Source organism: Atta colombica, unplaced genomic scaffold (genome assembly GCF_001594045.1).
Source record: "Atta colombica isolate Treedump-2 unplaced genomic scaffold, Acol1.0 scaffold228, whole genome shotgun sequence".
In the NCBI taxonomy this organism is placed as follows: domain Eukaryota; kingdom Metazoa; phylum Arthropoda; class Insecta; order Hymenoptera; family Formicidae; genus Atta; species Atta colombica.
Window position 1 is genome coordinate 1721044 of NW_017259325.1, and position 16162 is coordinate 1737205.

At 32.5% G+C, this 16162-nt stretch overlaps 4 protein-coding genes across 5 annotated transcripts in view; 2 read left to right on the forward strand and 2 right to left on the reverse strand.

The window, feature by feature from the left end:
• The window catches only part of LOC108688224 (zinc finger protein 70-like), a 2941-nt gene extending 2250 nt beyond the window's left edge, over positions 1-691 (reverse strand). Inside the window, exons 1-2 of the mRNA XM_018194388.1 lie at positions 188-691; positions 5-106 (exon numbers count right to left, since the gene is read on the reverse strand). Coding sequence (XP_018049877.1) covers positions 5-106; positions 188-340 — 255 coding nt within the window. The 5' untranslated portion in view covers positions 341-691. The remainder of the gene's footprint in view (positions 1-4; positions 107-187) is intronic.
• A 312-nt stretch (positions 692-1003) lies between these two features.
• Positions 1004-3418, forward strand: LOC108688225. Its single transcript, XM_018194389.1, has 8 exons — positions 1004-1132; positions 1248-1545; positions 1632-1785; positions 1857-1999; positions 2281-2474; positions 2539-2926; positions 2992-3222; positions 3297-3418. Exons 1-8 carry the CDS (start codon positions 1004-1006, stop codon positions 3416-3418), a joined length of 1659 nt encoding a protein of 552 aa, XP_018049878.1.
• Positions 3419-4444: 1026 nt separating this feature from the next.
• LOC108688226 lies at positions 4445-12160 on the forward strand. The gene is made up of 10 exons (XM_018194390.1): positions 4445-5395; positions 5536-5654; positions 5783-6275; positions 6346-6611; positions 6720-6859; positions 9656-9922; positions 10264-10584; positions 10939-11188; positions 11344-11615; positions 11908-12160. Exons 1-10 carry the CDS (start codon positions 5017-5019, stop codon positions 12158-12160), a joined length of 2760 nt encoding a protein of 919 aa, XP_018049879.1. The 5' UTR covers positions 4445-5016.
• Positions 12161-14395: 2235 nt separating this feature from the next.
• Positions 14396-16162, reverse strand: part of LOC108688340 (signal transducer and activator of transcription 5B) — a 9683-nt gene continuing 7916 nt past the window's right edge. For both annotated transcript variants that reach the window (XM_018194564.1, XM_018194563.1), the window contains one exon: positions 14396-14794. In XM_018194564.1, the coding sequence (XP_018050053.1) occupies positions 14608-14794 (187 nt within the window). In that variant the 3' untranslated portion in view covers positions 14396-14607. The remainder of the gene's footprint in view (positions 14795-16162) is intronic.

The following is a 16162-nucleotide window of genomic DNA, read 5'->3' on the forward strand; positions in this document are numbered from 1 at the left end:
AAGCCCTGTCAGCAGCGCGACATTGCTCTCGATACAAAAGAGCTGATTCCGCTCTGGTCACACAACGGTCGCACATCTTTTCAGGCAAGCCGTCTCCTTGCCAGACCTAGAAATATTCACACAAAATACAAGCTTAATCTTTGAGGAACTTTCATTAAATTCAAGATAAAACAAATGTGCTGCTTACTTCCAAACAAGAGAGAGATCGTAATTTAGCGGCGAGTGAGGAACCAGCTGGTCCCACAAACAAGCATACCATTTTATCGCCGTCTTCCCGCAAGCATGTGCGGCACAATTTGCTGATGTTCTCACTGTCGATCTCTTTCGTGACTATAAACATTTCTCTGCTGTTTGATAAACCGAAAAATGTTTTTGTTCAATTCTGATTTTTTTTACAGAGGTATCTTTAATTTATTGTTCTGATGCATAATTATCTCTTATCATTTATATCTGATCTCATTTCTTTTGGCTTTCTCATCAATCATATCTTCTTATTGTTGTTTAGAATTCTTACGTTTTTATTTTCGTCGTCGTCCATGCGGTTGTCAAATTTCATTTCATCTACGCCACACAAGAGATCGCCACCGTATCTCAAAACGTCACCGTTGTGTTCCAAAATTAATAAGATATTTTAGGTCTATTCGTGTTATTTGAAATCTCCAAAAATTTTTGCATTTAAAGAGAAAAATAAATAAATATTTTCGTGCATTGAAGAGAGAGAAAGTGGAGATTCTGATATTCTGAGTGCAAAAAGTGCAAGCAACGTAAACAGACTTACTGAGAAAGAAAGACGAAGAGTGCAAGAAAAGTGCAGAAAAGTGCAAATAGTTCAATTACAAAGTACGGCGCGAGTGGCGCGACGACCATATCTTTGCACGTATACAAACATTATAACAAAATATTTTAAACAATTATGTATTTGTGTAGATTTAACATTCTTTATAGCATAAATACCATATAGTATAAATAAATACCACGGATGAAACAGGCTAATTGAAGTCATATGTATGTAATGAGTAAATTAAAAGAAATTCAAATCATTACAGTCATTAATTCATCATTCTACAAAAATGTATCTTTACTTTCACAAGTCATATCGCCATCAGTCGAGTTTCGACAACACTTTAGAAAGGTATAAAAACATTTCTTAAAAATATATAAATATAAGTCTTTATTATATTAATTTCAACACTAAATTATTTATTATATATTTATATATACATATTAAATACAAGTATTTTTTTAAGGATATGTTTAACAAATCTAATACAGTGGGTTTCCTACACGTATCGCATTATTTATCCTCTATATATGATACAAAGCTGTTTAAACAAATGGTCAAATGGCCGATTTCATGCAAAAAAGACGAAGCAACATATCGTGTTGAAATGAAAAACTTCTTGTGCCTCGTATCACGAGACAATCCTGATCTCGACTTTCCATCGATATTAATAAGCCATTTATTTCAGTCAGGAGGAATCAAGTTTCAAATTATTATGTGGAAATTATCACAACTCGCTCTTAAAACTTATATAAAAAGGGAACGTATGTAAATATGTAATATATGGTTAATATAAGAAAGAAGGTATTTTATTTTTGTACCAATTATTTATCCAAATTGATTTCTTCAGTTCAAGGAGAATTGTTAAACGCACCATGTACAAGTCCAATACAGAGTTTAATAATAACATACTTCAATAACACAATTGCACAAAAATGTAGCGTTATGACAGATACTCATAAGAAAATGGAGAAAACACTGAAGGCTGCAAATAATTTTCTGAAGTAAATCACTATTATTTGTTCACAATTAATGGTGATACAACTTACATAATAATTATTATTATATATTTTAGTGATGAGATCGAGACATTGAATGCATATAAATCTGAGATTTTTGACAGAAAAGAAAATATAAAAAAGCTAGTGTTCGATCTGCCAGCTAATTTATTAATTCAAAAGCGATTGATAGATGTCGAAGATTCTAACATTATAGACTGTTAGTATATAATAAATATTATTTTCTTGGTGATTTATTCATTAGCTGCGCTGTTTACAGAAAAAGCAGCTTTGTAGCCTGTAAAATTCTTTAATATGATTAATTTTGCTTTTAGTTTCTCACTGAATCTAAATATATAAACAAATCATATTAAAGTTCATATATCTTACAATATCAAATCATATGTCTTACAATAATAGATTACAACAGTAAAATACAAAGCTGCTTTCTCTGCTGAATGCAGTCATTAATAATTCATAACATTTCTTTTCACGGTGCAGTATGGAAAAGAGATATTTTCAAAAAAGTCCAATATATACATAGAAAAAATAAAGAATTGAACGAATTAGAGAAATCTTGCAATCATTTATGCAAACTTATCTTGAGAATAAACTCGAATTCTGAGACAATCGAAGCAAACAAATTTCCTGAAATTTGTTACGATAATTATTTATTATATACACAATGTGAGAAGGTAATTGAATAAAAATTTCATACATACAATTTTTGCGGTTAATAATTTTTTTTTTTAATTTAAGCATTTAATTCGCAATTTGTATGCGAATGGCTTCATTGTGTTTTCCAATTTGCTATCGCTGCTACACTTAGTATTTGAGAAAATATTACATCATGAAAACATCGACAATCTCTCTGATCTATCGCAGTGTCTGCTGTTCATTCAGAATGCTTGCAAAAGAATGAAATCTTTGCAAACGTTATTCAACATACTGAACACTAGAATAGACAATATATGCAAAAATGAGCAACGTAGGTCTCGAAAAATAAATAATATTGATTTCGACACGAGCAATATATTAATAGCAAACCGCTATTTTTTACTGCAATCTCCGAAAATTAATTTCAATTTTAATCAATATATGGATGATACTCTTTTCTATGAGAGATTGTGTTCATCTCCAATGGAAGGTATTGTTCGTTAAAATTACATCATTTTGAAATTAAGAGTGAACGTCACAAGAATTAAATTTCAGGCAAATACAAACATTTATTTAAAAGGTACAAACAAGAATATCGTCCATTGTGTGAGCTACCTGCAACTTTGTTGGACTTGAGCAAGTCTTGGAACAATATGAGCGGATGGCTGTCTCCTCGCGTACATTCAGTTAAGTGTGAGCAAATCTTGTTCAAAGGAAAGCCGCTTTCACCTTTGTATTCTCGATTGCTACATCACTCTAAATTAGACTTGAAGCGTTCTAGGAAAGGTTTGTTGCGACTTTTGATATGCCTAAAATCCTTATTATTTGGCGAAAACAATGACGATTCTGTATGCTTTCAGAAAACATATCACATAGCCCGAGTATAAACTACGAAGGATTGAATCTGACACCGAGAAAACGTCCCTTACAAACGGAGCATCCAACAAGTAAATTGAGAAATCTTTTTTCAAGTCCGTCATGATGCTGCTATTGCATATATATATATATATATCCTTGAATACTAAGAATTGGTGGAATGTGCGTTTAACAAAAATTCATGATACTGAGTATTTTATTGAATAATCCTAATATTGGAAAAAGAAAAATTGATAATAATGTAAATTTTTTTAAATTTTGGCATTATTAATTGCTCAAACTTACTGTTAACAGCATTGATTTATATTTAAGTATAAGACATATGTGATATATCACACTGTTTCATATATATTTATTTCATACTTCTATATCGATATTTAGCTAATTGCATGTTTTATAACAAACGACGCAAAACGCAATATTAAAAATAGGCCAATATTATGCATTTAAGATATGTATATCTCATAGTTTATATCTAACAATTTTCAATAACGATTTTGTAAATGTTCTTTGAATTTCCCTGCATTTTTCGAATTATATTTATTTTCATATTAAATAAAATAAATGAGAGGAATTAAGATAATTTATCATTAGAAATTAAAAATGTAAAAAGCAACCTATTTTTTCTCCATTCTTTACACACAAAAAGAATACTTAACTTTATAATAAATGTTTTTTTAAATTCATTATTATATGCATTATGATCAGTGACATGCGCTGCTTATTTATCGATTAACTTATCATTATGTACATAATTTTATTTTTATATCTTTCACTATACTCTTTCTTATATACATTTAATTTTTCGCACATGTCGAACACGTGTTACTCTCCCTCACTCTCTTACTCAGTTTTGCTTTTGGGGTACACCTCTCAAAAACAGTTTAAAACAAATTTCGAAGTCATTAAAAATAATCTTGTACAAGCACGATTTAGACACGATATATTATTCCATTATTATTACATAGAAAAAAAAAGCGAAAATGAACACAAGGACAATTAGCTATCAGCATAACAGACAAATCGCATAAGCAGTTATAACCTTCCCAAAGTTCCGAACGAGTCTCGAATCCAAAGTGCGAGTGTATTCTACCGCAGTTATTTAAATCCGATCGAGATCGAATCGATCACATGTCGCAGCGAATGTGAATACAAAAGGCGATAACTATAGTAGATCCTGGTAGATTCCAGCGGATCATATAAGAGAAAGAAGGAGAGAAGAGAAAATGCATACGCGTCACACAAACATGGCGGTAATCCTATCAGCTGATAGCATCCGCCGCTAGGATGACGGGCTGTATTTTGGTTAATCGGGTTAGATCGCAATAAGTCTCCCCTCTTCACCTATCTGTCATCGTCCTCGCCGTCGACAGCAAGCTGCGCCTTGGCTTGGCCTACCTACGCTACGTTACGTGTGTGAGAATACGTGTGATCCGGATGACGCATCGACGACGATGCTAACGTATTTCTCGCACGTTGGCACGTATACGTATAACCGTAGCAACCGGGAGAAACTGAGAACGGGCGCGCGTCGCTGACAGGTAGAAGGCAGTACGTGGTAATGTCGTAAGAGTAATAATCGTCCATCGGCTCGGAGAGAGAAACCCGACTCCGAGTCAACTCGGGAGGAATTAATCGGAGCGAGGTTCGCTTTGAGAGATCCTCGCAGAGCGGGATCGTTGTCACGAGAGTGAGCAGTCTGTGATGAGCGACTCCGAACAACGGCAACTACACGTGCCTTATCGAGAGTACCATAGTCAGAACAACAGCAGCCCAGCTACCACCGCTGCAGCTGCTACTGCCGCCGCCGCCGCCGCCGCCGCTGCTACCGCTCTGGTGGAGACCGATGCGCTGGTTGATCTGTCCATCGCACCCATCAACAGCAGCAGTAGCAGCCACCATCAGCGTCTGTCGTTGCACAACGATCAGCCGCCATCGCCGGCTGACTTGCTTCCCGACGTCGAATTTATTCCTAGTTTGAGCAACGATCAAACCTTAGCCATAGATTCCTCCGGGATCGACCGGGAGAGCCAGCCTCTCCTTGGTCGCTTGGAACTCGACGTTACGTTTAATAGATTTCCAGGTTCGTTCAGCTGCAATATATAGTGGTGTCCTATTGCCTTTCATAGCTGTGTATACTTGTTGATGATTCATAATATCTAGTGACCTTCTAAGAATTGTCATAATCACATAAAATTACATTTGACGTATATATATTTATAGATGATCCACAGTTCTCGGAACTGGTGTGGCAGGCTGAATGTGCAATAGACAATGGAGTTTATCCAGAAAGGATATATCAAGGTTCTAGTGGGAGTTATTTTGTCAAAAATCCAGCGGGGGTAAGCTCCAACTTCTAATCAGCTCAATATAAGAAAGTTAGGTGATATTGTCTGATTCAGTAAAGTATAGCGATATGTGATTCCATACATGATACATAAATGATTCATGAAATGTACTGTTTTGTTAGAAAATTATAGGTGTGTTCAAACCGAAAGATGAAGAACCTTATGGTAGGTTGAATCCAAAATGGACAAAATGGATGCACAAGCTCTGCTGTCCGTGCTGTTTCGGCAGGAGTTGCTTAATTCCAAATCAGGGGTACTTAAGCGAAGCAGGTGCCAGCCTGGTCGATCGAAAGCTGAGCCTCGGTATTGTACCAAACACTAGAGTGGTGAAACTCGTTAGCGAGGTTTTTAATTATCCTCGCCTGGATCGTCAGAAGGCGCGTATGAAGCAAGCCATCATGGACCAGTTCCCTACAGTGGGGTCGCATTTTAATCGTATTGGTCTACCGCCAAAAGTTGGTTCCTTCCAAGTTTTTGTAGACGGTTACAAAGACGCCGATTATTGGCTGAGGCGATGGGAAAGCGAGTCCATGCCGGCGCACTTGAGTCGAGAATTCCAGCTTCAGTTTGAGCGTTTGGTCATCCTAGATTATATCATCAGAAATACAGACAGAGGTAAACGTTAAAATTGCTTGTCTGTAGTAGCATTAATTATGTGAATTTCTTCACGATTGATATTTCATAGGGAATGACAATTGGTTGATTAAATACGATACTAGCGTTAGCAAGAATGGAATTGAACAAGGTGAAGTGAAGATTGCAGCGATCGATAACGGCCTTGCTTTTCCCTTTAAACATCCTGATTCATGGAGAGCATATCCTTATCACTGGGCATGGTTAACTCAGGCGAAACAGCCGTTCAGTGAAGTTACAAGAGAGCTAGTCCTGCCGCAACTCTCGGATCAGAATTTCGTACAAGATCTTTGCGACGATTTGTATCAACTATTTAAAGTATGCTGCATATATTATTCGAAACAAGAACAAGCGTATATTGCATTCCGTTTGTTGTTTATGCAACAATAATTTCGCACAAGTATAATTGCTTGTTTATTTCTGCAGCAAGATAAGGGCTTCGACCGACATCACTTCGATAGACAAATGAGTGTGATGCGCGGCCAAATTTTGAATCTACAACAAGCTCTGAAAGATGCCAAAAGCCCTGTACAATTGGTACAAATGCCGGCTGTAATTGTGGAAAAGTATATATTTTCGTACTTTATTGCTTCTATATTTTTAGATATATAGACCAGTCGCTAGAGATTTTAAAAAGAAAGAAATTATTTACAGATACTTTATTGTTTTAATCAACAGTTTGAGATATAAAAAGACTAAATTTAAAAGTGCTACAACATTAAGGAGGGCACTTTGAAGTAATTAAGCAATAAAATTTTTTTTTTACTTTTCGATTAAAACTCGAAAACGAAAAGAGATATCGAAAAATGACACCAGAGCTTTTTTTGTTGCTGAAATGTCCTACAAAATGAGTTTTTAACGAGTTTTGTACTATGAATAGAATCGGATACAGCAGTTTGAAGATGAAATTTCTTGAAAAAATGGCAAAAATAGGTTACTTTTATAAAATAGGATACTTTTTCAGTTATTGTCTTCTATGTCGTTTTAAATGCATCGGAGAATAAAAAATAACATAAAATAATTAAAGTAGACATCTTATCGAAAAAATGAGCTTAAATTGAACCCAATACCCACGATTAATATTTCCATAGATATCAAGCTCTAAAGGTAAAGCGATCATTCTTAATATTACATTGCATCATTGATGTAAAAATTTATTTTTATTTTATTAATGTTAGATTTGTTAATTATTAATTTAATTTTAATAATTATTAATTATATATATGAAAAAAAAACATTTCAAATGATAATATACGAAATGGACGAATTTTGTCAAAAAAGTGCCCACTTTGGAGCTCGAATCTCTGAAAGTATTAATTAATAAAAAAGTATAATTAACAAAAAAGCTCTCTTGTCATTTTTCGAAATCTATTTTCGTTTTCGAATTTTAATCGAAAAACCAAAAAAAAAACTTTATTGCTTAATTATTACCAAATGCTTCCTCTCAATGTTGTAGCACTTTTAAATTTAATCTTTTTATATCTCAAACTGTTGATTAAAACAATAATATATCTGTAAATAATTTCTTCCTTTTTCGCCATCATTTTCATCTCTGACAACTGGCCTAATATGGCAATGTTATAAAATATTGTGCCCTGTTTTGCTCTAGGGCCAAAGGAAATGGCACTCCTAGATTGTTTTCATTCTCTGACACGTTTACCCAGCGCTTCCAGAACAAGAGTCCATTCTTCTCCTGGTGTTGAAAATGAGAATTCATAACTTGAATCGAGTGCTCGTGCATAAGTGTCAGTGATATCAGTGTCATTACCCTTTCTGCCGTGAAAAAATGTTATTATTACTTTTCTAAGTTCATCCTACCTCTGTTAAGTTTTATTTCTGCAATGCGGCTGCAATTTGATCGGGAGGACACGGTCATTCTTTTTAGGCTGTCTTATATTTATAATCTTTTTCTCTATCTCAGTTTAATCGGGATATAAGATATTCGTACAACTATATTGTATACAGTAAATATATATTATATATATAATGTTAAAACACATTTTCTTTTCGCTTAATATGCGAAGTGTAAAAAAGGACGGATATGACATTTAGATATAATATATACTCCATGAACACGAAAAAGATACATATACAAGTTGTACGAAATGTCTCTCATGTCTTCCACACATACACGTACACACAACACACACATATACACACACACACACACACACGCACGCACGCACGCACGTACGCACGCATGCACACACACATTGTAGTCTGTGCCAATCGGTACTGCGAAAGGAATCTGCATAGATCAATACCTAAGAGAACAACTAATGTCACACTACAACTTAAAATTGAAAGATAAAAATATCTTCGTATTTTAATATACGATATTTTCTTTCATCTATTTCCACACATTGAGAAGATGACATTAGTTATTTCAATCCACAAGGTGTTGATCACTAGACACTTAAAATGCTGTATAAACTTTTTGGTAATTAAACAACTGTGATGCTTGTGGTACGCATGTCACGTTACGTCACATATGTACTAACAACAGGAATTCCACGTAGTTATATATAACATTAAGTACAAATGAAATTGCTACTGGAATATGTAGATAAAATAGAATTTCTAGCGTAATTTTTATGAAATTGTATTTTTGCCTATTTTCTCTTTTGTAATACACGTGGTGTCGTGAGAGAAATAGAATCATGTGAAATTTTATGCAAGTTTTAAACTGATATCATAACCATGGTGTAAATATTGATTGACACCATGATCACAACGACATATCTTTACGACGAGGATAACACGAAGTTAGTTCTGAACCATGTGTCAGGCGTATATTAATCAGATTTTTAAAATGTAATGGAACTTCCGATTTCAACATATTATTTTGAATATTTTAATATTTATTACAACGTTTATGCAGAATAATACTGATGCAATTGTGCATTGTACATATATACAATTACGATAAAAAAAGGGATTAAAGCAATATGGAGGTTGTTGAGCCTTGCTCAAAGAGGAAAGCCCCATGTACCAAAAGGATAACATGTCCATGCAAGACAAAAGTAATTATTGTCTCATCAATATTTTCAATCTCTTATAAATTTTTAATCAATTATTTTTAATACTTTTAAAATAATAACAATATTAAAAAAATTATTATTATGTCTGATGTATCGTATGCGATATACCGTATATTGAACCTTCCATTATAATGATTTTGATAGATTGCAAATTAATGTAACTCATAACTTATAATTATTAATATCTGATTGTGTAATTTTAAGATATTATCACTTGTATATTATATGCTGGTATATAATATACAGGATATAATTATATTATTAATTATATTATTAATTTATACAACTTAAACGTTTTTGTTATTAATCACAGTACAAAAGATACGTGCAGCCTCCACGTGCAAAATCCTTTGCACCGGAGCACTTATACAAGGTACCGTCGACGCAATTTGAAGACAGAACGACATATCACTTATCTTATCTAAATGTGGATCGTGCAGCGGCGCGTTGCGCTCGATTACAACCAATTCGGCCTATCCACAGCCTTAAGAAAAGTACTGACAAGTTTTTCGATGAGACAACAAACAAATTATCTTACAAACCTGTATGGCAAACTGTTAAAGCAGAACCTATCATACCGAAACATAGGTAAGATAAAATATCTCTATTGCATTATTATATGCATCAATATTTATAACATTTTACAAAAAGAGGATTTATTTAGTATTAATAGTTCTCTAACTGATTCATAACATCTTAAGATTATACTTAAGATATTCTTAAATATAATCAACTATAAATACCGACTACTAGAATTGTATTAACATCTTAAGACATTTCTTAAAACAGTCTTAAAATAAAAACTATGAATAGATCAAAATCCTAAAATATTATATATAGATCAACCTAAAAAAATGATTTGAGAAATCCATCTTTTATTGCTTGATAAGTTTGGAGTAATATAATCATTAATATAATCGTTTTGCTAGACCGGTGTCAACTGCAGACACGATGGAAACTATGACGACAGTTCGTCACGATTACGGGGCAAAATATGTAGACAGGCCAGAAATGATTATACCCTGTGGAAATATTCGTACAAGTTTGGCTCCATTAGAAGATAAAACAATGGCAAGATTGTCTTACATTTCTCCAGGGCCTATTGAACCTGTAATTAGTTTTAAACCAATATTAGAATACCGTCCATCAAGCCAGCCATTTCTTAAAGAGACAACACAAAAATTGAGCTATCAGCCGTTTGTCGTCGTTAAGAAAGAATTCCATCCTTGGGCGCAGAAACCGATGTACAAGTATGTATCGCATGTAAATTTGAGTGTTTCATTCTGACAATGATAAAATCAGAGAGAGAGAGAGAGAGAGAGAGAGAGAGAGAGAGAAACATTGTACAATTATTTTTGTCACGATAAGATATATATATATATATATATATATATATATACATATATAAAATTTGAAAATAGAACCGTCTTATTTATTAATAAGACTATTAATTACACTATTACATATTCTAATTAAAATTTAAATATAAAATAATAAAATTGCTTCTCTCTCTCTCTTCCTATACAATGTAATTATAGAAATATTCCTCTTGCATGCTCATTTTCTGTAACATAAAAAAGTAATGTTAATCTGAATGTTTGAAGGCCACCAGAAATCATGATGTGCGGCAAGACCACTTATTCTGAAAGCTATATGGAGAACGATGCGATTTCCAGGGAGAAACCTTTCCTTCCCGTTACAGCATATGTATTTCCTTACGGCGCGAAATTTGCGGATAAAACCATCTACAAGGAGAGCTATCTACCAGGTATCGCGGAGCGCATGGTACCGTTTGTTCCCTGCGGCAATATTTCTATCTCCGATGCAAAAATGTCCACTGATACGACTAGCAAGGTGCAACTTCTTAATTATTCTTAGGTCGCACGATACAAAGCCACTATATAAAACTATAAAAAATAGTAAAAAATAGTAAAAATAGTAAAAAATTTTATAGTTTTATATATAATTGGTTTATAACTCTTGTAATTCTTATGCGAGTTATCTCGCAGCTGAGTTATCAACAAGTCCGGACCGAGAAGCGAAAACCATATCTGCCGCTTACTAAGACTAAGTTGGCAACCGTTAAAATGGAATCGGATACAACATCTCGTTGTGAATACGTAGCAAAAACGACGTTACGTCCGGACCTTATCATCCCCTCTGATAATATCCGCACAGTCGATGTACCGTTAGAGGGAGAGACGATTACTGCATTATCTTATGTAAAACCCGACATGATAAAACCTGTTCGCAGTTACAAACCTGTTATGCAATATTACAGGTGAGAAGGAAGAACGAAAACATATTTAATTAATAAAATTTAATTAGTTCAAAAGACATTAATAATGCAGCTAAAACTCGTTTTCTCAGAAGGAAATTTTTTCTTCCGAGGATACCTTAAATCGTTTGACTCTGTAATTAATTTCTTTATCCATTTTAACTTTGATTTAATTTAGTTATATATTTACAAAACATATAATCAATGCGGATTATTAAGGTCTTGTTTCATCTTTTAAATCTTTTTATGTTTAAGTTATAAAGTCATAATTGATCTTCCAATACATTCCATCCAGGCCTGAAGTTAAGATCGACTACGAGACAATAAATAAATTATCATACCAAACGTGGACGCCAAAACCTAAAGAGGAATTTCCATGGGCTCAAAAGAGCAAATATCAAGCTCCAGAACAACCGATGATCAGCGACACAATCTATCACATGAGTTATCCCATACCAGGTCATTATGTCGAGGATGATTCGTTCACAGAATGTCCTTGTCCAATCGACAAACAGGATGATGTTTCTACCTCGACAGCAGCATGTTAATTGCTTTTAGATTGAAATCTACTGTGTCTATCTATGCTGAAGATAAATTGCAATTCCCTTTTTGGGACAAAAAATCTCATATTATTATGAATAAAATTATTTTAGAATAAAAAGCAATTACATTGTTTAAATTTTTCAATATTTATTTCAAGTATACTAAAGTTTCTTTCTGAGAAAGTTAATAATTGCTAAAAAGTTGTACTGGTCAAAAACAGAAATGATTGTATTAACTATAATTATTAATTAATTCTTCATAATTTAATTAATGAATTAATAATGCAGAAGAGAATTTACATCTTTCGTCTGGAGATTTCGGATACGGAAAGTACGTCGAGTAAATCATGAATTCTATTCTAAATATAGTTACAGTAATAAACAGCTGGCTGCTGGATAGCTTTATAATAACCATCTATCAAGAACGAAAAATCCGAGTTCGATTTTCCTGCCTTGCCTTTTAAACTTAAAAATTAACATACTTTTTGATGGAAAAATGTTCTGTTTGTGATAGAAAAGTATCTAAAACTTATAAAACAAATCTAAAGTTATGTATCATAAAGCCACGCTTTATTCCAGCATGAGATGAATATCTATGAAGTAGAAAGAAAATAATTGAAAAACCATTATATTTTGTTCTACAATATACTTTATTCCACGTTTAAACATATGTGTTACGTGTAACATACGTTATATCGTAAAACATACAGGGGAGGGAATAGGGCACCATAGTAATTTATACCTATAATAACCTAAAGTTATAGCTGATGTAAGTTAAAAAGTAAGAGGATTTTGTATAAATTCTAAGAAAATTAATCATCTTACTTTTTCCCTTTTCTTTATCTCATACTCTATGAAATATTCCTTATTTCTAAAAATAATTCTAAAAATTGATTGTTAAGATTTCAATCCAAAGAATCTTCGCAAAAACATCCTAAATTATTTTTCAAAGATAACTTGTCTTATTGAAATACGTAGGTCCTAGAAACTTAAGATCACTGAAATAAAAAACTTCTTAAAAATTAATTAAAATGATTTACACTTAATTCGACGAGATCTTTGCAGAACTTGCCGAAAAATTGTAAAATACAACGTTTAAAAATGTGCAAGGCACTTATTTTAGATTACATCACACAATGCACTTTTAAATCGACGTAACATGCACTATCGTTTCTTTTAACATTATTTTTCTGTATAACTGAACAAATGCAACAAAACTAAAAATTTAACTGATTTTCTGTTTTTTATGCCTTCTTTCCAAAATCCAAAATGCAATTTGACTAAGTGATCGTGGAAATGATAGTCTATGCATTGTTTGTAAATATACGCTCTAAAATTCTCACTTTGAATCTTTATCAAATTTTAAACATTTGAATTAGGCAAACAATACAAATTTTTTTTTCTTTATATTCTCTAAAACCAATTCGCGTGTAAATACATGTGTAATACGTAATTATACAAGTTATTATAAAAGAAAGAAAAAACGTGATTTATACTATTCCGTTAAAATGTTTTCTATAAAATGATCTAAATATTTAACAAAAATAATTATTATATCAATCTCTAGACGTAATTCTATATATATGTAATATAGATATTATAGATACCTGCTTAATCTGCTATTCACAAACGACATACAATTCTATCTATAATTACATGTGCTATTTTAGCACTTCATATGTTATAGACAATATATAAATCTTTGTACTAAGTCTCTTTTATATTGTGTAAGAACTTAAATTACATTGATAAACGTTACAAAACAAATGATACAAATAAAGAGAACAAAAGGAGACGATTAATGAAATTAACGAAATATGAAAAAAAAAAAAACAATTTTTTGTTGCTCCTATAAAAGAATCAATAAATATGAATTTGAAATATAAAAATACTGAATTTAAGAATTGCTTGCTTTTTTCATTAAAAAAAAATATTAACGGAAAAACAATTTTTGTCGTAACAATTCAATTCATTAAATAGATACAAATATTCGGATCTACTAGATACAAATATTTCATACTATCTATTTAATAATTAGTATCAATATAATTTATGCAAAAACTCTCAGACATATTGCTCAGTCAGTGCAATTTGAATATAAGAGAACAAGATCAACAGAGATATATTACATACTATATATCATATTAGATAAAAGTGATAACAACTCTTTCTATAATCTAAGATAAGAATGCCAATTTTGTAACTACAAAAACACTGGCTATGAATGATTATTATAAAAAAAGAGGAGAGAGAAAAAGAAACATAATTATATCATTCTACGATACATTAATATCCCTCCCCTGTTAACAATTCGCGATACATTTCGTTGCCACTGGTGCGTTTCGGCGTGACTGATAAATAGAGATCGAAGAAAGATCGAGATTAGACATGCAACGGCGGTCATCATGGATATGCCGTCTCAGGGATGATGGGGTATTTCATAAGCATACCTCCTATTGCAACTTGGTGGATTGATTGTATGCCTGTATGAAGTCGAAGTTGAAGGTGCTCAAGTGATCCAAGTTGAGATTTTCGTCAATCGACGGCAATTCGTTGTTAGCAATCATCTCCATATTTTCCATGTAGTCCATGTCCGAACCTGGCTGCCCAACGCCTGACTGGCTGAGACCCGGAGCGTAGCTACCACAGATCAAAACACAACCCCAATCACTGGCAATCCTCGATAATCAAAATTATCGTAGGTTTAAATCTGTCCCTCTCTTTCCTCCATATCTTTCCTTTCATCTTTTTTTTTCAATCTGAGAACATATCATTTTTTTTGCTACTTTTTCGAAGGTGACCGATTAAAGCCGGGATAGCCGGTACAACACGGCGAGGAGTACGAATAACAACCACAAGAGCCCCACCCAGAATTAAGTTTGCACATCGGTCACTTATCGTCTCCGAGAAAAGTAAAATGAAAAATTGTAAATGATCTTTTTCCGTTGTTTATTTCTCAACTTATGTGGCGTATGAGAGAAACGAAACGGCAATATCATTCTAATGAATTCGCAAGCAATAACGTTACTCAATTGCCAGCTGCGAGTGATTGGAGCTGCATTTTGCAGAACAGTATCGAACATTCTGTTGTGGTTGTACCGGCTTGCTCCAGGCCTTTGCCTTTTTTTATTTTTACAGACACAACTATCTTATATAAGTAGCACATCTGCGCACCTATTTTTCTAAACGTGATGTCTCTTTAATATGCGAATGTTTACGCTATGTACGCAATATTATAAGCTACAGTATGCAAAATTTGTATAAGTATATAAAAGCTATATTAAAGCCATGGATAAGCCGTTGCATTAGAAAAATGAATCATTGCATTTGAAAAAATATTTAACAGTTAAAACGATTAATATCATCCTAATTTCTAATCAATATTTCTCAATGGTCCGCAACATGATTGTACAAATAGTCGAAACAGAATCATTTCAACGAATTAAATCTACTGAAATAAAGTATCCGTTTACGTTCGTTAAATTTATTAATAACTTTTAAATGTTTTTGGTTATAAAAATTTGCGTGTAATTACACAATATGTGTTGTGTACGTATGTGTTTAAAAATAAACAATATTAAAAAATTAAAGTAGAAAACAGAGATCGCATTTTTACCAATTATATAACTTAATGCATAAACTAAACATATAAATTTAATGATATATAAAATTGAAATGCAATTGTGCGTACAAAAACACTTTATAATATTATAGTAACTTAGAATCTTCTCACAAATTACTAACATTATTGATAAATTAATGCACAATAGCAATGCCCTTTAATACTAAATTTATAGATAGCTGATTAATCAGACTTTGTTCACGCTATAAATAATGATCCAGTTGTCTTTATTTCATCCTCAAAATGACATTATTTTGATGTTTCTAATTCTTGAATGTATTTAATCTATACATGGACGTATACACATATATGTATATAAACATATATATCCTTACGTATATGTTTTTATAAAGATATATACATATTTAAAGATATATACATATATA

What these genes read in the sequence shown, in the direction of transcription:
- LOC108688225 (XM_018194389.1), top strand. Translation starts at nt 1,004, where the DNA reads ATGTATGTAATGAGTAAATTAAAAGAAATTCAAATCATTACAGTCATT. An exon ending in TTCGACAACACTTTAGAAAG is followed by an intron (nt 1,133 to 1,247) that starts GTATAAAAACAT and finishes TATTTTTTTAAG; the next exon opens with GATATGTTTAACAAATCTAA. An exon ending in TATATACACAATGTGAGAAG is followed by an intron (nt 2,475 to 2,538) that starts GTAATTGAATAA and finishes TTTTAATTTAAG; the next exon opens with CATTTAATTCGCAATTTGTA.
- LOC108688226 (XM_018194390.1), top strand. Translation starts at nt 5,017, where the DNA reads ATGAGCGACTCCGAACAACGGCAACTACACGTGCCTTATCGAGAGTAC. An exon ending in CCTATCATACCGAAACATAG is followed by an intron (nt 9,923 to 10,263) that starts GTAAGATAAAAT and finishes TCGTTTTGCTAG; the next exon opens with ACCGGTGTCAACTGCAGACA. An exon ending in CCACTGATACGACTAGCAAG is followed by an intron (nt 11,189 to 11,343) that starts GTGCAACTTCTT and finishes GTTATCTCGCAG; the next exon opens with CTGAGTTATCAACAAGTCCG.